Source organism: Chrysochloris asiatica, unplaced genomic scaffold (genome assembly GCF_000296735.1).
Source record: "Chrysochloris asiatica unplaced genomic scaffold, ChrAsi1.0 scaffold00084, whole genome shotgun sequence".
NCBI lineage: Eukaryota > Metazoa > Chordata > Mammalia > Afrosoricida > Chrysochloridae > Chrysochloris > Chrysochloris asiatica.
The window spans coordinates 6,361,354-6,378,608 of NW_006408602.1; the positions used below are offsets into that span (position 1 = coordinate 6,361,354).

At 37.0% G+C, this 17,255-nt stretch overlaps 1 protein-coding gene across 1 annotated transcript in view; it reads left to right on the top strand.

Annotated features, from left to right (window-relative positions):
• Positions 1 to 8,655, top strand: part of FBXL4 (F-box and leucine-rich repeat protein 4) — a 138,186-nt gene extending 129,531 nt beyond the window's left edge. Inside the window, exons 8-9 of the mRNA XM_006865847.1 lie at positions 902 to 1,214; positions 8,131 to 8,655. Of these exons, the coding sequence (XP_006865909.1) occupies positions 902 to 1,214; positions 8,131 to 8,294 (477 nt within the window). The 3' untranslated portion in view covers positions 8,295 to 8,655. The remainder of the gene's footprint in view (positions 1 to 901; positions 1,215 to 8,130) is intronic.
• The last annotated feature ends 8,600 nt before the right edge of the window (positions 8,656 to 17,255 follow it).

Genomic DNA, 17,255 nt, shown 5'->3' on the forward strand with positions numbered 1-17,255 from the left:
TGCATACATTTTTCATTGACCATTTTTTTCAGAAGTACATTACCAGAGCCTCATTTGTACCAGATCCTCATTCATAGTACTCTTAGTCTAGAACCTCCACTGAAACCTATCCACCAAGGGTGACTGCTGGTATTTGAAAGCTATTCCTGGGAGCATAGCTTCCAGCATAATAGCAAGACACAAGCAACCACACACGGAAAATAGACAAATGAGTGGTGAGCCTTAGAGAAGTTATTGAGATCTACCAATAACTGACAGCAGTAATTAACATATTATAATCTTAGTGGTGCATATTCAGTCTCTAAATGCTTCACTTAACCTAAAACTGGTATTCATATACTTCCAGTATTTCCACGTAATATTTTGTTGTTGTTAAGTGCTGTCGAGTCGGTTCCAACCCATAGCAACACTGCATAGGGTTTCTGAGGAGCAGCTGGTGAACTTGAACCACTGACCTTGCAGTTCACACCAACTTTGCAGTCCAGCACATTAACCCACAGCACCAGAGCCTACCAAAATGCACACCTCTGTCAGGAAGATTTTAAGCACGTAATAAAGCAGAAGAAACTAGACCCTGTCAGTGAGCAGCAGTAGACATAAAAACGGAATATATAATCCTCACATTCTTTAAGAGATACTGAGGGTATAAGACTGCTTTGGGATTTAATTCATTAATGTCCTCTGTCTGGAGTTCTTTAAATGAGTTTTTAAGTAAATGATTACTGCTGCTTCATGAAACAGTGGCAGATTTGTGGGCATGCGTGGACAGGCCTGTATTAATGAGAATGTGGATATATTTACATGGAAGCAAACAATAGGATGTGATTAAGAATGTTCTATTTTAGTACAGTTTGCTTTTCCAAGCACAAAATGTAAGAAATTGGAATTGTTTAATTTCCAGATTGAAGACTATGATGTGATAGCTAGCATGATCGGAGCCAAGTGTAAAAATCTTCGGACCCTGGATCTGTGGCGATGTAAGAACATTACTGAGAATGGGATTGCAGAACTTGTTTCTGGGTGTCACCTTCTGGAAGAACTTGACCTTGGCTGGTGCCCAACTCTGCAGAGCAGCACTGGGTGCTTCGCCAGACTTGCACACCAGCTTCCAAACTTGCAGAAACTCTTTCTTACAGCCAACAGGTCTGTGTGTGACACAGACATTGAAGAACTGGCAGGCAATTGTACCAGATTACAGCAACTGGACATATTAGGTAAGGATGCAATACATAAAGTAGGTATAAAGCTTGTTTCCGTGACACAAAACCTTTCTGCAAGGGAAAAAGAAACTTCTTGGATACAGTAAAAATGTTGTCTTTGTAAGAATGTTCAGTTCAGTAGGAAATATAAGCTAGAACAATTGAGAGTAATTACCTATACAGAGGTCACTATGAGTCAGAAAAGACTTGAAGGTGCTTAACAACAACAAAAATTACATAGGTACTTAATTAAGTAAAATAGGACTTGAAACACTTACCAGCACCAGCTTTCAGTGCTGCGTGCAATATTCATCAAGTGAAAATGCCTCAGCTTGTTCACAGCCTTGAAGACAATAACAAAATTTCATAGTTGAATCTATCAGAAATCTCTAAAAAAAACTACTTTTATGACTTGGTGAGGAGAATTTACAAGGATAAGGGTTCCAGTTTCTGCCTATCCAATACAACATTTTTATTTTCTGGGTTTTGTCTTTGTTTTGTTTTGTTATCTCAGTCATCCACGTAGGAGTGAAGTGGTGTCTCATTCGGTTTTGATTTGCATCTGTGGTGGCTGGTGACATTCAGCATCTTTTCATGTGGTTAGTGGCCATTTGAATGTCCTATTTGGTGAAATATCTTTTGAAGTCTTTTGCCCATTTAAGATTGGCTTATTTGTCTTTGTGTTGTTAAGTTGTCTAAATTTTGTAGATATTTTGGTAATTGGATTCTTAGAGAATATATTGTTTCACAAGATATTCGCCAAGTCAGAACCTTGTCTTTTCACTTTTTTGATTAAGTTTTTGATGAACAAAAGTTTTAAATTTTTATGAGGGTCCATTTATCTATTTTGCCTTTTGCTGTTTATACTTTTGTTGTTGTTGTTGTTTTTAAGTGCCATCGAGTTGGTTCCGACCCATAGAGACCCTGTATAGGGTTTCCAAGGAGCGAATGATGAGTTTAAACCACCCACCTTGCAGCACAGCGCCACACCAGGACGCCTTATTAAAAGCTATACCCAACAACATTACCCCTGCACTTTCTTTTAAGAATTTTATGGTTTTAGTTTTCACATTTAGGTCCTCAATCCATTTTGAATTTGTTTTTTTGTGTATGACAGGAGGCATGGATCCTGTTACTTCTTCTTCTTATTTTTTTTTTTTTTTTTGCTGTAAAAGGAAGCTTTATTGTTTTCATTTAGTCAACGGCTTGGGAGAAGAGAGGCTCCAGGGTGTTGACTACGCTGCCTCTGTGTCTGGAGAGCAAGGTTCAGGCAGAAGGTCTTCGGAGAGCAGGGGAATGCTGAAGGCCCTTCACAGGTTGCGGGGTTCCACAGGCTCTTCTTAGTCTTGCTTGAGAGTGAGCTTCTCGAAGACATATTCGCCCAGCCCTGCCTGGGGACCGGCCGTCCTACGGAGGTTGGTCAAGTGGTCGCCCATCTTCTTGATAGTTTTCACTTCCTTGTCTAGGAAATGATTCTCCAGAAAGTCACAGAGGTGGGGATCTGTGTGGGTAGCACCCAGGCATGCTGATCCATAATAGACTGGCTCAGGGCCAGGGCAGCTTCCATGGCATCCAAGGTTCTTCCCCACTCATCTTGGAAGGGCTTCTGCACGTCCTGGAAGAGTGCACGACCACCATTCTGGTTTTGCAGTTTCAAGAGACGCTGAGCACCCTTGCACTTCTCCTTCGCCAACTCTTGGAAGAAGTGCCCCACACCTTCCAAAGCCACATCATCGCAATGGAAACAGAAGCCCAAAGAGAGGTAGGTGTAAGAGGCCTGCAGATGCAGATTAACCAGACGGTTGAATGCCGGCCTCCGCTTCAGCAGAATAATTCTGACGGATCTGAGAGCTCATGGTTGGACGAAGATTTGGAGCTAACCACACATAAACAAAAAAATGGTGTTTAGCTTGTCCCGGTAATAGGAATGCTCAAGAAGATGGTCCTGGAGATGAGATTGTGCTGAAAGAAGTTGTTAGAGGTGGCCCGAGGCTGGAGGTGGGAGAGTCCCTGGGTCTGTTCCCTCCAAACACTGTTGAAGCAAGACACAGATCCATGGGACCGCAGCACGAACTTTTTTTTTAAATGTAGAAATCCAATTTTCTGTATTCCATTTATTAAAGCAACTATTCTTTCCTCCATTGAATGTATTTAGCACCCTTGTCAAAAATCAGTAAACTATTCATGTGTGGGTTTTTCTGGCTTCTTAATTCTATCATTGTTGTATGTATGTGTTGTTCTAGCAGCACCAGGCTGTTTTGATTATTGTAGCTGCAGAGTATGATTAAAATCAGGAAGTGTAAGTCATCCTACTTAGATGTTCTCTCTCAACTTTGCTTTTACATATTTGTGACTTCTTGCCATTCCATCTAAAGATAAGGGATGACATTTCCCATTTCTGCAAAGAAGGCTGTTGGATTTTTTATCAGGATTGCATTCAATCTATAGGTTGCTTTGGGAAATACTGCCTTTAGCAACATTAAGCCTTCCAGTCCATGAACACATCGTTCTATTTACCTGTGTTTAATCTCTTTAAGCAGTATTTTATAATTGTCATTGTATACGTTTTTAGTTTTTTACATCTCTGTTTAGATTTATTCCTAGATATTGTATTCTCTTAAATGCTATTATAAATGGAATTTTCCCCCTAATTTCCATTTCAGATTTCTGATTGTTTGTATATAGAAGTACAAATAATTTTTCTTTCTTTTTTTTAACTGACCTTGTACCCTGCAACTTTGGTAAATCTCCCTATTCCTGTATTAGCTATAGAAGTTTTTCTGTGGACTCTGGGATTTTCTATTTTCTAGAATCATGCCATCCATGAAGAGAAATCTTTTCTTTCTTTTCCAATCTGGATACTTTTAATTTCTTTTTCTTGTTTTAGTGTTAATGGCGAGGGCTTCATATACAATATTAGATATACATGGTACAAATGGGCACCTTTGTCTTTTTTAAGATGCCTTTTTAAAAAATAATTTGTAACTTTTATGAACATACTGACTTTAATCATGAGCATAAGAAGAAGGCAGTGTCATTATCTGCTGTACTGTAACCATGTCTATATGGAAGGCAGGTATTATGCACCTATATTTCCACTTCTTATTTCAGCTTTAAAGAGCACAGTAACTAATAACAGTAGTAATAATACTAACAACGAATGTACTGTTATATACTATTCTCATTACATTATCTGGTTTCATTCTTACAAGAACTTTGTTAAGTGGTTGCCATTTTAGCCACACATAGGAAAACTAAGGTTCAAATAGATTAAGTGACTTGCTAAGGCTCCGACAGATAATAATGGTAGAATCGAGATTTGAACCAGTCTGTGCTCCTAACAACAATGCAGTATTTTATTTAATATTTTTGTTGTTGATTTTTGGTTTCCTTTCATTCTCTAGTGTTACAGTCGTTCCTCCCCCTCTCCCCTTTAAGTATGCTTTGTTAAGATGACAGTCACTATTTTGTCATTTTGTGATTAGAACATATGAGTGATGAATGATAGACCTTCTTCATACTGAAAATACTTACTGATCCTAAGTACAAGCTAAGTAAGACACAGTCTATGAATTCAGAATTTATAATTTGAGAAGATTGCAACAGATATACACAGTGCTGTTATGCAAACCATAGGCAAGTCCATTTTGATGAGGATCAAAGGAAGGGAAGAACATTTATGATTAGAGAAGTAAGGAAAAGCTTTATTAAAAAAGTTAACACATATTTGAAAGAGATTCTTGAAAAGTAAATAGGAAAGAAGAGAAAGAGGGTATTTTACATAGACCAGCATGAAGCAAAAGTATAGAAAATACAGAGTATTTTTGAAAAATTTAGAACTACAGATATATTCAACTGAAAATACAGAACATTTTCAGAGAATAAGCAATGTACTTGGACTTAGAAAGGTAATATAATGGAGACTTTCATGGAGAGTTCTGAACACCCGAGTGAGGAATCCAGACAAAATTAAACAAGGAAGAGCTATATAAGATTTTAATTAGGAAAATGAGTGATATATTCAGAGTCATGTTATAGGAATATTAATCTGAAAAAACAGTAATAGGTGAGTTGGTGACGGAGGAGATCAAAATCAGAGTAAGATTAGCTGCAATAATCATGTAATGTGGGTCTAAACCAGGAAGCCAGTATTGAGAATTTAACCAGCCATCACTTTATTCTTTCATTCATTACACATTTATTGAGCATATAGTGTGTCGAGGGTTGTTTTAAGCACTGTAAATACAATAGTGAACAAGATATATATATATACCCTGCCCCAAAGGAGCACACTGACCGTGCAAACATGACATAACAAAAACATACAGTGCTCTAGAAGCATAGGAAGGGGACCCTAACTTGGTTAACTTTCACTCTCTTGACTTCTTTCTCTGGCATTCTCTTTGGGGAACTCCTAATTTATTGGGCAACTAAGAATCTAATGGGCAAAGCTGGCTAATAAAAAGCTGATGATCACAACCCTAGGTGGCAAAACTCATTCTAAACCCTAATCGTAAATAACCAAGGGAGTCTTGATTGGTTTGTCTTGGGTCCAATCACAGCCATAATAATAGCAGTACTGATACAGCGTCTGAAGCCCATGGTGGAGAAGGGAGTAGAAAAGGAAATCTCAGGGGAAAAGATATAGATGAACATTTCAGAACATTTAATGCCCCTCCCAGTTGGTATACATATATAATGCAATTGTGGGTAAAGCACAGTATGCTTTACAATAAATGACATGTTCGAATCAAGTGGTATTTGATATTTACTTAGTGTCTGCCTATTCAGATAGATTGACATGGTGGTGGAAACAGTGGGCTCAAACATAACATTGGGAGGGTGGCACAGAGCTGGGTGTGTTTCATTCTGTTGTACATAGGTTCCCTATAGTGGGACTGACTTGATGGCACCTAATGACACAACCACCATGGAATCTATTAGATGAGAGGAGGTTTGGTTTTGGGGTTATTTTTTTAGTTTCGTTTTTCATTTACCAAATATCAAGTGTTTTATATATTTATATAGATTAGTATAGTTTTCAACAGTTTCATATACATGATCACTTTAAATTTAACATGGTCTAAGTGGTTACAAATCAGGCTGTGAACCTTAAGGTCAGGAGTTTGAAACTACCAGCCATTCCGTGGAAGAAAGATGAGGCTTTCTGCTCCCGTAAAGATTTACCACCTGGAAACCCTGTACAGGATTGCTGTGAGTCAGAACCGACTCTACAGCACCTAACCACCACCACCAAGGAGTCCTGATGTGGCGCTGTAGGATAAACATTGGACCACGAAGTTAGTTTGAATTGCAAGGTCAGCAGTTCAAACCTACCAACTGCTCCTTAGAAACCCCATGGTCACGAAGAGTCGGAACTGACTAATGGCACTTAACAACAACAAGGAACACTGGTGTAGTGTTGTAGGATAAGCATTGGATTGCTAACAAGCTTTGGTGGTTCATCCTCACCAGCTACTCCTTGGAAACCCGATACAGGTCGCTGTAAGTCAGAACCAACTCGACAGCACTTAACAACAACAAGTAGAACTCATAAGAGGCGCTGGTGGTATAGTGGGTTACACATTGGGTTGCTAACCACAAGGTCAGCAGTTCAAATTTACCAACTGCTGCACAGGAGAAAGATGAGTCTGTGCTCACATAAAGAGTTACAGCTTCAGAAACACTACACAGGGCTGTTATGAGTCAGAACCAACTCGACAGCACACAAATAGAACTCAAGGAGCCCTGGTAGTACAGTGATTATTGTTGTTGTTTTTAAGTACTTTATGCTTATAGCAACCCTGTACAGGATTTCCAGGGAGCAACTGGTGGGTTTGAACCACCAACCTTGTGGTTAGCAGTTCAATACTTACCCACAGTGCCACGCTAGGACTGAAAAGTTGTCTATACGAACTCAGCAGCCATTCTGAGGGAGAAACATTTGGCAGTCTGCTTCCATAACGCTTACAACCTTTAAGAACTATCTATAAGGGAACAAATTAACAACAGCAACTTGAAATATTAAATAGGGCCCTGAAGGGGAATGCATTTTTGCTACTTCAGAAGGAACAACCCTAAGAAGGAGTGTGAGAGTGATTACACAACTCAAAGAATATAATCACTGTTTCTAAATGGTACATGTAGAAATTGTTGAATCGGTGTATATTTTGTTGTATATATTCTCAACAACAACAAAATCATATTACCACCTTGTAGACCCAATGAAGCACTTCTATTGTGTCCTGCAGAGTGAGTGTGAGTTGGAAATGACTCAACTGCAGCAGGCTTTGGCCTAGAAACACATCATCTTCCATCATCTGTCTTCCAGTAGTACTATTTTATACCCACCACTGCTGTTCTGTAAAATTCACTAAATTGTATTAATTTCTACTTACTTTCAACTCTGGTCATTGACTTACTTAAGGTAGGTACCAGTCTTACTCATCTTTGCATCAACACTGCCTAAAATAAAAGCTTCAACAAGGCAGTTGCTCAGTAATTGCCTTGCGTGGAATTAGAGGTTGAATTGTTTTAAGCATTACTGTCTGATTTGACAGGAAATGAAATGTGAAAACCGTTTTGAACTGGAGTAATAGAAATAGGAAATTCTGGAGAAGCTGATTTGAAGGGGTAGAATGTAAGACTCAAGATACTAGATAAAGTATTAACAAGACGCAGGTTCTAGATACCAAACTGCTGGGGAAATCTAGTTATTTTTTTCTACAAAATCATTTCAATATTGAAGTCTTTTACTTAAAAATCCTTGTAATTTCCAAAAGGTAATTTTTTAAAGTGAATTTCAAATAGTAAACAACGATTAGGATATTATATGATTCGGATATTATATGATTCATGATTAGGATATTATATGAAAGTGTTTTGTTTGTTATACTGAAGGTGTTTTGTTTGGATTTGTTTTTTAAAACAGGAACAAGAATGGTAAGTCCAGCATCTTTAAGAAAACTCCTGGAATCCTGTAAAGATCTTTCCTTACTGGATGTGTCCTTCTGTTCACAGATTGATAACAGAGCTGTGCTGGAACTGAATGCTAGCTTTCCAAAAGTGTTCATAAAAAAGAGTTTTACTCAGTGACAATGTGTTCTGTAATAAAATTGATGTGCTTTTGTAGGATTTTATTTTGGGATTGATTTGGGGTTTTCCTTTGTTTGATTTTTATAGTGAGTGGGAATCAAGACATTTGTAAATTTTAAAGAAAAATATCCAATTGTCCATTAGTTCAAGTAAAAATGTAAGCAAATGTTTGCATAAAATATGGCAAGCACTTTTCTTCAAGAATATATGAATGACTGATAATGTTTTTAACTGTATGTTAATCAGTGATATTTTGCTTTAGTCAATAATTACATGCTTAGTAAAAGAAAATATGGAAACACTTTAACTTATTTTTAAAGGTACATTTTGAGCAATAAAGGATCATGATATTTATGCAAAATAAAATGAATTTTCACACCTCCATGTAAAGGGTATTGTATGTTTTATTTAGCCTTAACTACTGGACTGGGATTTTATTTGATATCAATAAAATTATCAGAAGCAATTGGAGAAAGTGACTTGTTTCTTTAAATTGATGCATATGTTATAAGGTCTGTATTTTTACATAAAGTGCTGTCTTAAGAGGATGTCTTTAATAATACAAGAGGTGAACAGAGAAACTCTTAAGTGAATTTATGGCAGAGAAAGTAAAAAAAGGGAATGACTTATTTTTTCTTCCTGTCATACTATTGGCATCAAATGATTATTGCCATATAGCTTGTAAAATATAAAGGACAACCCAAAGTAGACTGCTTCTTAGTGCACTGCATCCACTTATCACCTAAAACCCACCAAAAAAAACTAACAGGGTTTTTAGTAGAATACACCCAATCATGAATTAATTTACAATAACTGTTCAGTTTGAAAAGGTTTAATATTTTTCACTTTTCTTCTATTTCTCTAATGGGAAATGCCAATATAAACATATGAGCATAATCAAGAACAAAAGGATAAACTACAAAAAGAAATAATTTTCTGTTAATCAGATATGTTAAAGTTTTGCTAGAGGGAAACTTTATTTTTACACATTTTCTTCTGTCCCCTGGCATCTTAAATAATTAGAAATCAGATATAGGAGGGAAAACAAAACAAAACAAAATGTTTTAAGTAGTGAATTGATTTAGCCATACTACCAGGAAAGTAGACAAAATATATTTAAAAATTCTATATTGAGTTTGCAGTGTAACAAAATTCACTTTGCCACTTGGGGCAAGATGTTGTAGTCTAACATCGCTTTGCACTAGAGAGATCCTGTAGAACTATGCCAACACAGTAGCCACTAGCCATGTGTGGCTATTTTATTTTAATGAACTGAAATTTAATGAAAACTTCAGTTCCTCAGTTGCACTAGTCACATTTGTAAGAAGTAATCACATGAGGTTTGCTTGTTGATACTTGGTTGTTGAGTTGGTTCTGACCAGAAGGAAACACTGCCCATTGTTGCACCATCCTCACAATTGTTGTTAAGCTTGAGAACATTGCTGCTGCTGCTGCTGCTGCTTTGCTAGTCCCATTTGTGAAGTCAGTAAAGCACAGGTAAACATCTTTCTGGTATTCTCTGCTCTCAGACATGATCCATCTGAGACCAACAATGATATCCCTAGTTTCATATCCTCTTCTGAATCTGGCTTGAATTTTTGGCAGTTCTCTATTGATAGACTGGTGCGGCCATTTTAAAATTATTTTCAGAAAAAAAAATTACTTGTATATGATATTAATGATATTTTTGTTCAATGATTTCTATATTCCAATGGGTCACCTTTCTTTGGAATAAGCACAAATATGATGTTCTAATCAATTGGCCAGGTAGATGTCTTCCAAATTTCTTGGCATAGATGAGTGAGCACCTCCAGTGTTGCATTAGTTTGTTGAAAGGTTTCAATTTATATTCCGCCAGTTCCTGGAGCCTTGTTTCTCACCATGCTTTTAGAGCAGCTTAGACACCTTCAGCACCATCAATTCTTGATCATATATTACCTCCTGAAATGGTTGAACACTGACCATTATTTTTGGGTACAGTGACTCTCTACCTTCCATCTTATTTTGATGCTTTCTGCATTCTTCAATATTTTGCCATTGATATTGCTAGTCAAGGTTTGAATTTTTTCTTCAGTTCTTTCAGCTTGAGAAATGCAGAGTGTTTTCTTCCCTTCTGGTTTTCTAACTCCAGGTCTTTGCATGTTTCATTATAATACTTGAGTTTGCCATCTCAAATTGCTCTTTGAAATTTTTTGTTAAGCTCTTTGACTTCCTTATGTCTTCCGTTTGCTTTAGCACGTCTATGCTGGAAAGCAAATTTCAGTTTCTTCTGACAGCCATTTTGGTCTTTGGTTTCTTTCCTGTCTTCTAATAACCATTTGCTTTTCCTGAATAATGTTCTTGATGGCATCCCACAGCTCTTCTGGTTTTCAGTCATTAATGTCTGATGCATCAAATCAGATGGTGAGGGTCTCTAAGTTCAAGTGGGATATATTCAAGGTCATATTTTGGCTCCTGTGGACATGTTTTAATTTTCTTCAGCTTCAGCCTGAACTTGCATGTGAGCAGTTGATGGTCAGTTTCACAGTCTTCCCCTGGCCTTGTTTTAGTTGATAATGAATGTTTTCATCATCTCTTTCCACAAATGTGATCAGTTTGATTCCGGTGTGTTCCATCTGGTGAGGTCCAATCTCTTTTGAAATATGAAAGGAGAGAGAAGTGAGCTGATGGGGAGGGACCTGCTACCACCAGAAAAGAAGAACTGGAAGTGGAGTATATCCTTTGGACCTAGCATCCCTGTACTGTGAATTTTCTAGATCCAGGGAAGAATTGATGCTTTTGAGTTAGGGTGTTGGAGGAAAATATTGAAAGTGCCATGGGCTGCCAAAAGAACAAACAGATCAGTGTTGGAAGAAGTGCAGCCAGAGTGATCCTTGGAGGCCAAGATGGCCAAACTTCATCTCTCATCCTTCAGACATATTGTCAGGAGGGACCAGTCAGTGGAGAAGGATATCATGTTTGGTAAGGCGGAGGGTCGGAGAAAAAGAGGAAGACCCCCACTGAGATGGATTGGCAAAGTGGCAGTATCAATGGGCTCAAGCGTGGCAACAGTTGTGAGGTTGGCCTTGTACCAGGCAGTGTTTCGTTCTGTTGCGCATAGGGTTGCTATAAATCAGTACCTACTCAATGGCACCTAACAACACTAGGGAAATATTGCTGCTAAAGCTCATGGAGATCTCAAAGGGATGCTGGGCCTACAGATGCTCAAAAGAGACAAAGATCTTATCTCCAGAACTGGAGCTCTCAATTTGGATGCTCTGGTAACGTAGTGGTTACAAATCAGGCTGCAAACCTCAAGGTCAGAAGTTTGAAACTATCAGCTGTTGCATGGGAGAAAAGTGAGGCTTTCTGCTTCTATTAAGATTTCCAGCGTCAGAAACCCTGTACAGGGTCACTATGAGTTTAAACCGACTCCATGGCACATAACCACCACCACCACCACTACCACCAGCCTCCCAAACTATGAAAGAATACATTTGTTTGTTAAAGTCATCCACTTGGGGTATTTTTGTTATAGCAGCACCAGATAACTAAGACAGTCACCATGAGTCTGACCAACTTTTTTTTAAACTCATACAATTAATATATGTAGAAAGACAGTGTGCCAGACCATATTTGGTTGTGAGTGTAGTCTTTTACGCCTATTCATACCTGTTCATCTTGCCTGTGAATCCATTTGTAGATTAATGTTTGTTGTTACTGATAGTGTAGGATTGTGTATATAATAGTATTTACCTTTGTTGTATGTAACTCTTGTGCATCTCTCTTTTCTTTATGGATATTATGCTGATCACCCCTTATTGTATATTGTCTTTCTTCCCTTCACCCCAATTAATATGTGTCTATTGGAGTCCTGGAGTCCTGGTGTGTCGCTGTGGGTTACAGAGCCAGACTGCAAATCTGTTTGAACTGCAAGTTTGGCGGTTCAGGCTCATCAGCTGCTCCTCGGAAACCCTATACAGGGTAGCTATGGGTCGGAACTGACTCGACAGCACATAACAACAACAGCAATTGGAGTCCTGGTGTGGCACTATAGGATAAGCATTGTCCTGCTAACAGCAACAGTAGTTCAAACCCACCAGCTATTCCTTGGAAACCCTATACAGAATTGTTACAAGTCAGAACTGACTTCACAGTACTTAATAACAATTATGTAATGATTTTCTCTCCCTTGCTTTCCCATCCCTGGTAACCATAAAGGAATGTTATTTCCTGTTTGTAAACCTTTCCTTGATTTTTTTTTTTTAAAATAATTCATATACTGTCCTTTTGCAATTGACTTACTTAATTCAGCATAATGTCCTCCCGAATTGATTTTATGAAGCAAAATTAACTCTCATACCAAAACCAAAGATAGGACTAAAAAAGAAAATTACCTTCAGGAACGTAGATGCGAAACTTGTCAAGAAAATCCTTGCCAATAGAATACAATACAAGATCCAAAAAAAATAATACATCACAGCCAAGCGAGATTCATGCCAGGTATGTAAGGATGTTACGCAGTAGAAACGAAAGAGACATAATCTGCTACATAAATAAATGAAAAAAAAAAAAAACAAAACAAAACCACACACACACACAACACATAATCTTATCAATTGATGTAGAAAGGGCCTTTGATAATATCCAACACCCATTCCTAATAAAAAAAACTCTCAGCAAGATAGCAAGGGAAATTTCTCAACGTAAGGACATACACACAAAACCAACAACCCACATTATTCTCAATGGAGAGAATGCAAGCACTCCCCTTGCAAAAGGGAACAAAACCAGGAAACCCTCTATCACCACTCCTATTCAACAATGTATTGGACGTTCTTGTTGACATTAAGTGCCATTGAGTTGGTTCCAACTCATAGTGACCCTGTATAGAGTTTTCAAGGCTTTAAATCTTCTCTAGCAGAAGGCTTCATCTTTCTCCCACAGAGCAGCTGGCAGGCTTGAACTGTGGACCTTGTGGTTTGCAGTCCAGTGGAAGTCCAGGTAATAAGGCAAGCAAAGGAAATAAAAAGCATCCAAATTTGAAGGAAGAAGTAAAACTATCCCTATTTTCAGGTAATATGATCCTTTACATTAAAAAACAATCCCAGAGACTCAGCAAGAAAACTATGAAACTAATTGAAAGATTTAGTAAAATGGCAGGATACAAGATTGTTATTTAAAATTCAGTCCAATTCTTTTACACAAAGAGAACTCTGAAAAGAAATAAGGAAAATAATACCATTTAAATAACGTTAAGTGCCATCGATTCATAGCAACCATTTTTAGGGTTTCCAAGAGCAGCTGGTGGGTGTGAACCACTGATCTTGTGGTTAGCAGTCCAGTGCTTATTCTAGAGTTCTATGCCTTCTCTCTCCATTGAGAATAATGTGGGTTGTTGGTTTTGTGTTTAATGCAATTAACAAAATAGTTAACACTCCACTGTGTCTTACAAGCATAACCTTTGAAGTCTACTTTCTTTTCTTGTTTTGGCATTATGGGTTTGTACTGGTGATAAAAATATTAATAACTGTGGTGTGACGATACATTTGGCTCTGCAAGTGTTGTTGAGGTGTAAGTATCATTGGTGTGTGCCAAGCAACAGTACAGAATGGTGAGAGCGGCACAGAGGTCTCTGTTGCACCTATTCAATTCTGCCATTGTAGACTGACAGCAGCCAGGTACAATCTATGAATGAATGAGTATGACTATAGTCCTATGGAACTTTGTTTATGGATATTGAAAGTTGAATTTCACATAATTTCTACATGTCACAAAATATTTTTCTTCTTTTGATATGTTTTTAGCCATTAAAAATATGTAAAGATTATTCTTACCTCATAGCTATACGAAAACAAGGGGCAAGCTGGATTTGGCTTATTGACAGCTATTCTAGGGTATTCTCAAATCAGTCAGTAAATCCAAATTTTCCCTAATTTTATAAACCACACAAACATCCTCCCAGCCTTTGTCCTGGTCATTTTACTTTTTAGAACAGTATTTTATTGACTTAGAGAAAACAAAAGTGTTGATCATAATAAGATAGAATTTATGTAGACTATCTGCATCTGTTCATTAAAACTTGAAGCCAAATAACCCATTGTTATTAGCATTGCCAATTAAATTTTATATAATTATCTTAGCGTTTTGCTAAGGTAAATTATTTTGCCAGTGGCCACTAGTAGATAAATATATGTCTCTGACCTTGTTTGAGAGAATAATTAAAGTATCCCCTCAATTTAAATTGCTTTGAAATAGAATTCTAAAAACATACCATATATAATAAAAAATTAAAGAGTTAATATCCTTTCTTTCCTGTGGAGTGATTAATTTTGAGACTATAGCCTAGTGGCTATGAGTTGTGCTGCTAACCTCAAGGTCCGCAGTTCAAAACTACCAGCTGTTCCATGGAGAAAGATGAGGCTTTCTGCTCCCATAAAGATTTACTGCCTGGGGAAACTCTATGCAGGGTCTCTATGAGTCTGATCTGACTCCATGGCATACCACCCTCACCACCATGTAGCAAAAACAAATTGAGATCTTTGTGGAAATGTTTTTATTTTATGGTGGTTAAAACCTAAGGAACATGTATTTGCAAATATGGTAAAAATAACCAGGGAGAGTAGAAATTACATTTAGTTACTGTGTATATTAATAGTGAATTTGGGGCTTTTAGTTTGTACTTTACAGTATTAAAAAGGACATCTCTTACTGACAGCAATTTTTTATCTTCAAAGCCATGTACCAAACATTTATTAGTGTTACATCTAGTTTTCCTCCCTTTTAGCACTTTTGATATTGATACTTAAGAAGAACTTTTTATTTGATCACCTGAAAGTCTTGTCAGTGACCCCTAACAGAATGTTAACTATTATTAAATAAATTATTCTAGCAGCTACCTCTTTGTACTTGCAGCCAGTTCTATAGGAGCATGTTAATAACCATAAGATAATTGACAGGTCAAATGGTAAAGGTAAATGACTTTAACCGGGGATCATAATTTATTACTCGTTTTTTATAAATGCAGAGGTCAAGATTTTTCTTTTGATAGAACAGAATGTACACTCAATATTTTTGCCAGTAAGTCTGAACATTTGACTTAAATTTTTAAATATAGAAACACTACAAATGGCTTATTTGATGACATTTTTATGGAAAATTATTATGTCAAAATTGACATTTCGGAGGATGGAAGACTTGTGTCAGTATAAAGAAAATGAATTAATACAGTTTTCCCTCAGTGATAAAATTTCTATAGAAAAACTTAAAAATAAACCAGTTAAATGATCAGATCAATTGAGATAGACTACAACAAAGGTAAAACAACTGTTAAAAATGAAGATTTATACAACCAACTGACCTAATGTTTTAGATTTTATTTGGGTAAAGATACTACATAATTTATAATGATGCCTATAGTTTGTTTTATTCCATACTTTAGAATAATAAGAATAGGTTGAGTATCTTATTAGCTCACTTTCAAAACTCATTGTCTCAGAACATTGCTGAATATATTTGGGGAAGTAGGTTTGCATCACAGCCCCTCTGAAACTAGATGAGAAGACGCGTGGGAGATGAGCCCTTATTTATGTGCTGAACACTAACAAGGAATCCGCATGCTGTGAAACAACATCAGTGCGGGTGCATTTTGAACTCTAAAGTTACATGAGTCTGCAATGAAATAAACTGTCAACTGAGCTAACATTGCTACTTAGTCTTTTCTGCTTTCTCAGTAATTCCCCCAAATTAAGATTTGGTTACTTAAATGTCAATCAAAGTTTGATATTGTGTATTGTGGTGTTTGTTCACTTTGTGTAGGAAGTCAGTCCCTTTATTTATTAACAATTAGCTCTTAATTTGTTCTAGAGCTGTTAGTCATACCCAGACTACTTTTGGTAGGATGGAATATATGGCAAAAGATACAATAAATTCATTCATTTATTAAACAAATATACAATAGAGCTTCAAAGAACTCATGGAAAAATTTCATTATCTTTTAATTTGATTTTTCCACAAACTTTTCAAAACATCCTCATATATTAACAGCTGTGCTAGGCACAGACTGGGGTGGATGTGTGGGGCATAGATAATGCAGGAAAATAACCACAAAGCAATTAAGTAAGGCACTGTTTTCCAATCTTCTGTGAAATACCTTTTGTTGGACTAGCCCCTAACACATCATCATATGTATATGAATAGAAACAGTAGACATTTTTGATATGCTTCTGAGCAGTTACTATTTAACAAGTGTTTAATATGTAATGTGTTCTTTTTAAAAAATGTATAGTAGCAGCAATTCAGTACTGACATTTGTTTTGCTAAAGTCTGCAAAGGAAAAGGGTAATTAACAGATACTTGTATATGTGTTGTTGTTAAGTGCCATTCTGATTCATAGTGACCCTTTATAGAATTTCTGAGGAGTGGCTGATGAGCTTAAACCACCAATCTCAAATTCTAACCGACCTTGCAGTCCAGCGAATTAACCCGCAGTGCCACATCAGGGATATATATTAATATATGTGTATGTATGCATGTATATATATGTTGTTGTTGAGTGCCTGTCAAGTCAGTTTCTACTCATAGAGACCATTTCCGAGGAGTGGCTACTGAATTTGAACCGTCAATCTTGCAATTCAAACTGACATTGAGGTACAGTGCATTATCCAACAGTGCCACACCAGGACTCCATATATATTTAAATGGTGGTGGTGGTATGCTGTGGAGTCCGTTCTGATTCATAGCTACCCTGCATAGGGTTCCCAATGCTGTAAATCTTTACAGGAGCAGAAAGCCTCATCTTTCCCTCGTAGAACAGCTGATAGTTTCGAACTGCTGACTGTGAAGTTAGCAGCCCAACTCGTAACCACTACACTACCAGATATGTATATGTATGTATATATATTTGAGGGTAAGTAAAAAGTATTGCTACTAGGGTTTCAGTTCATATATGCACAGGTTTATTACAAACAACATGTGTTTAAC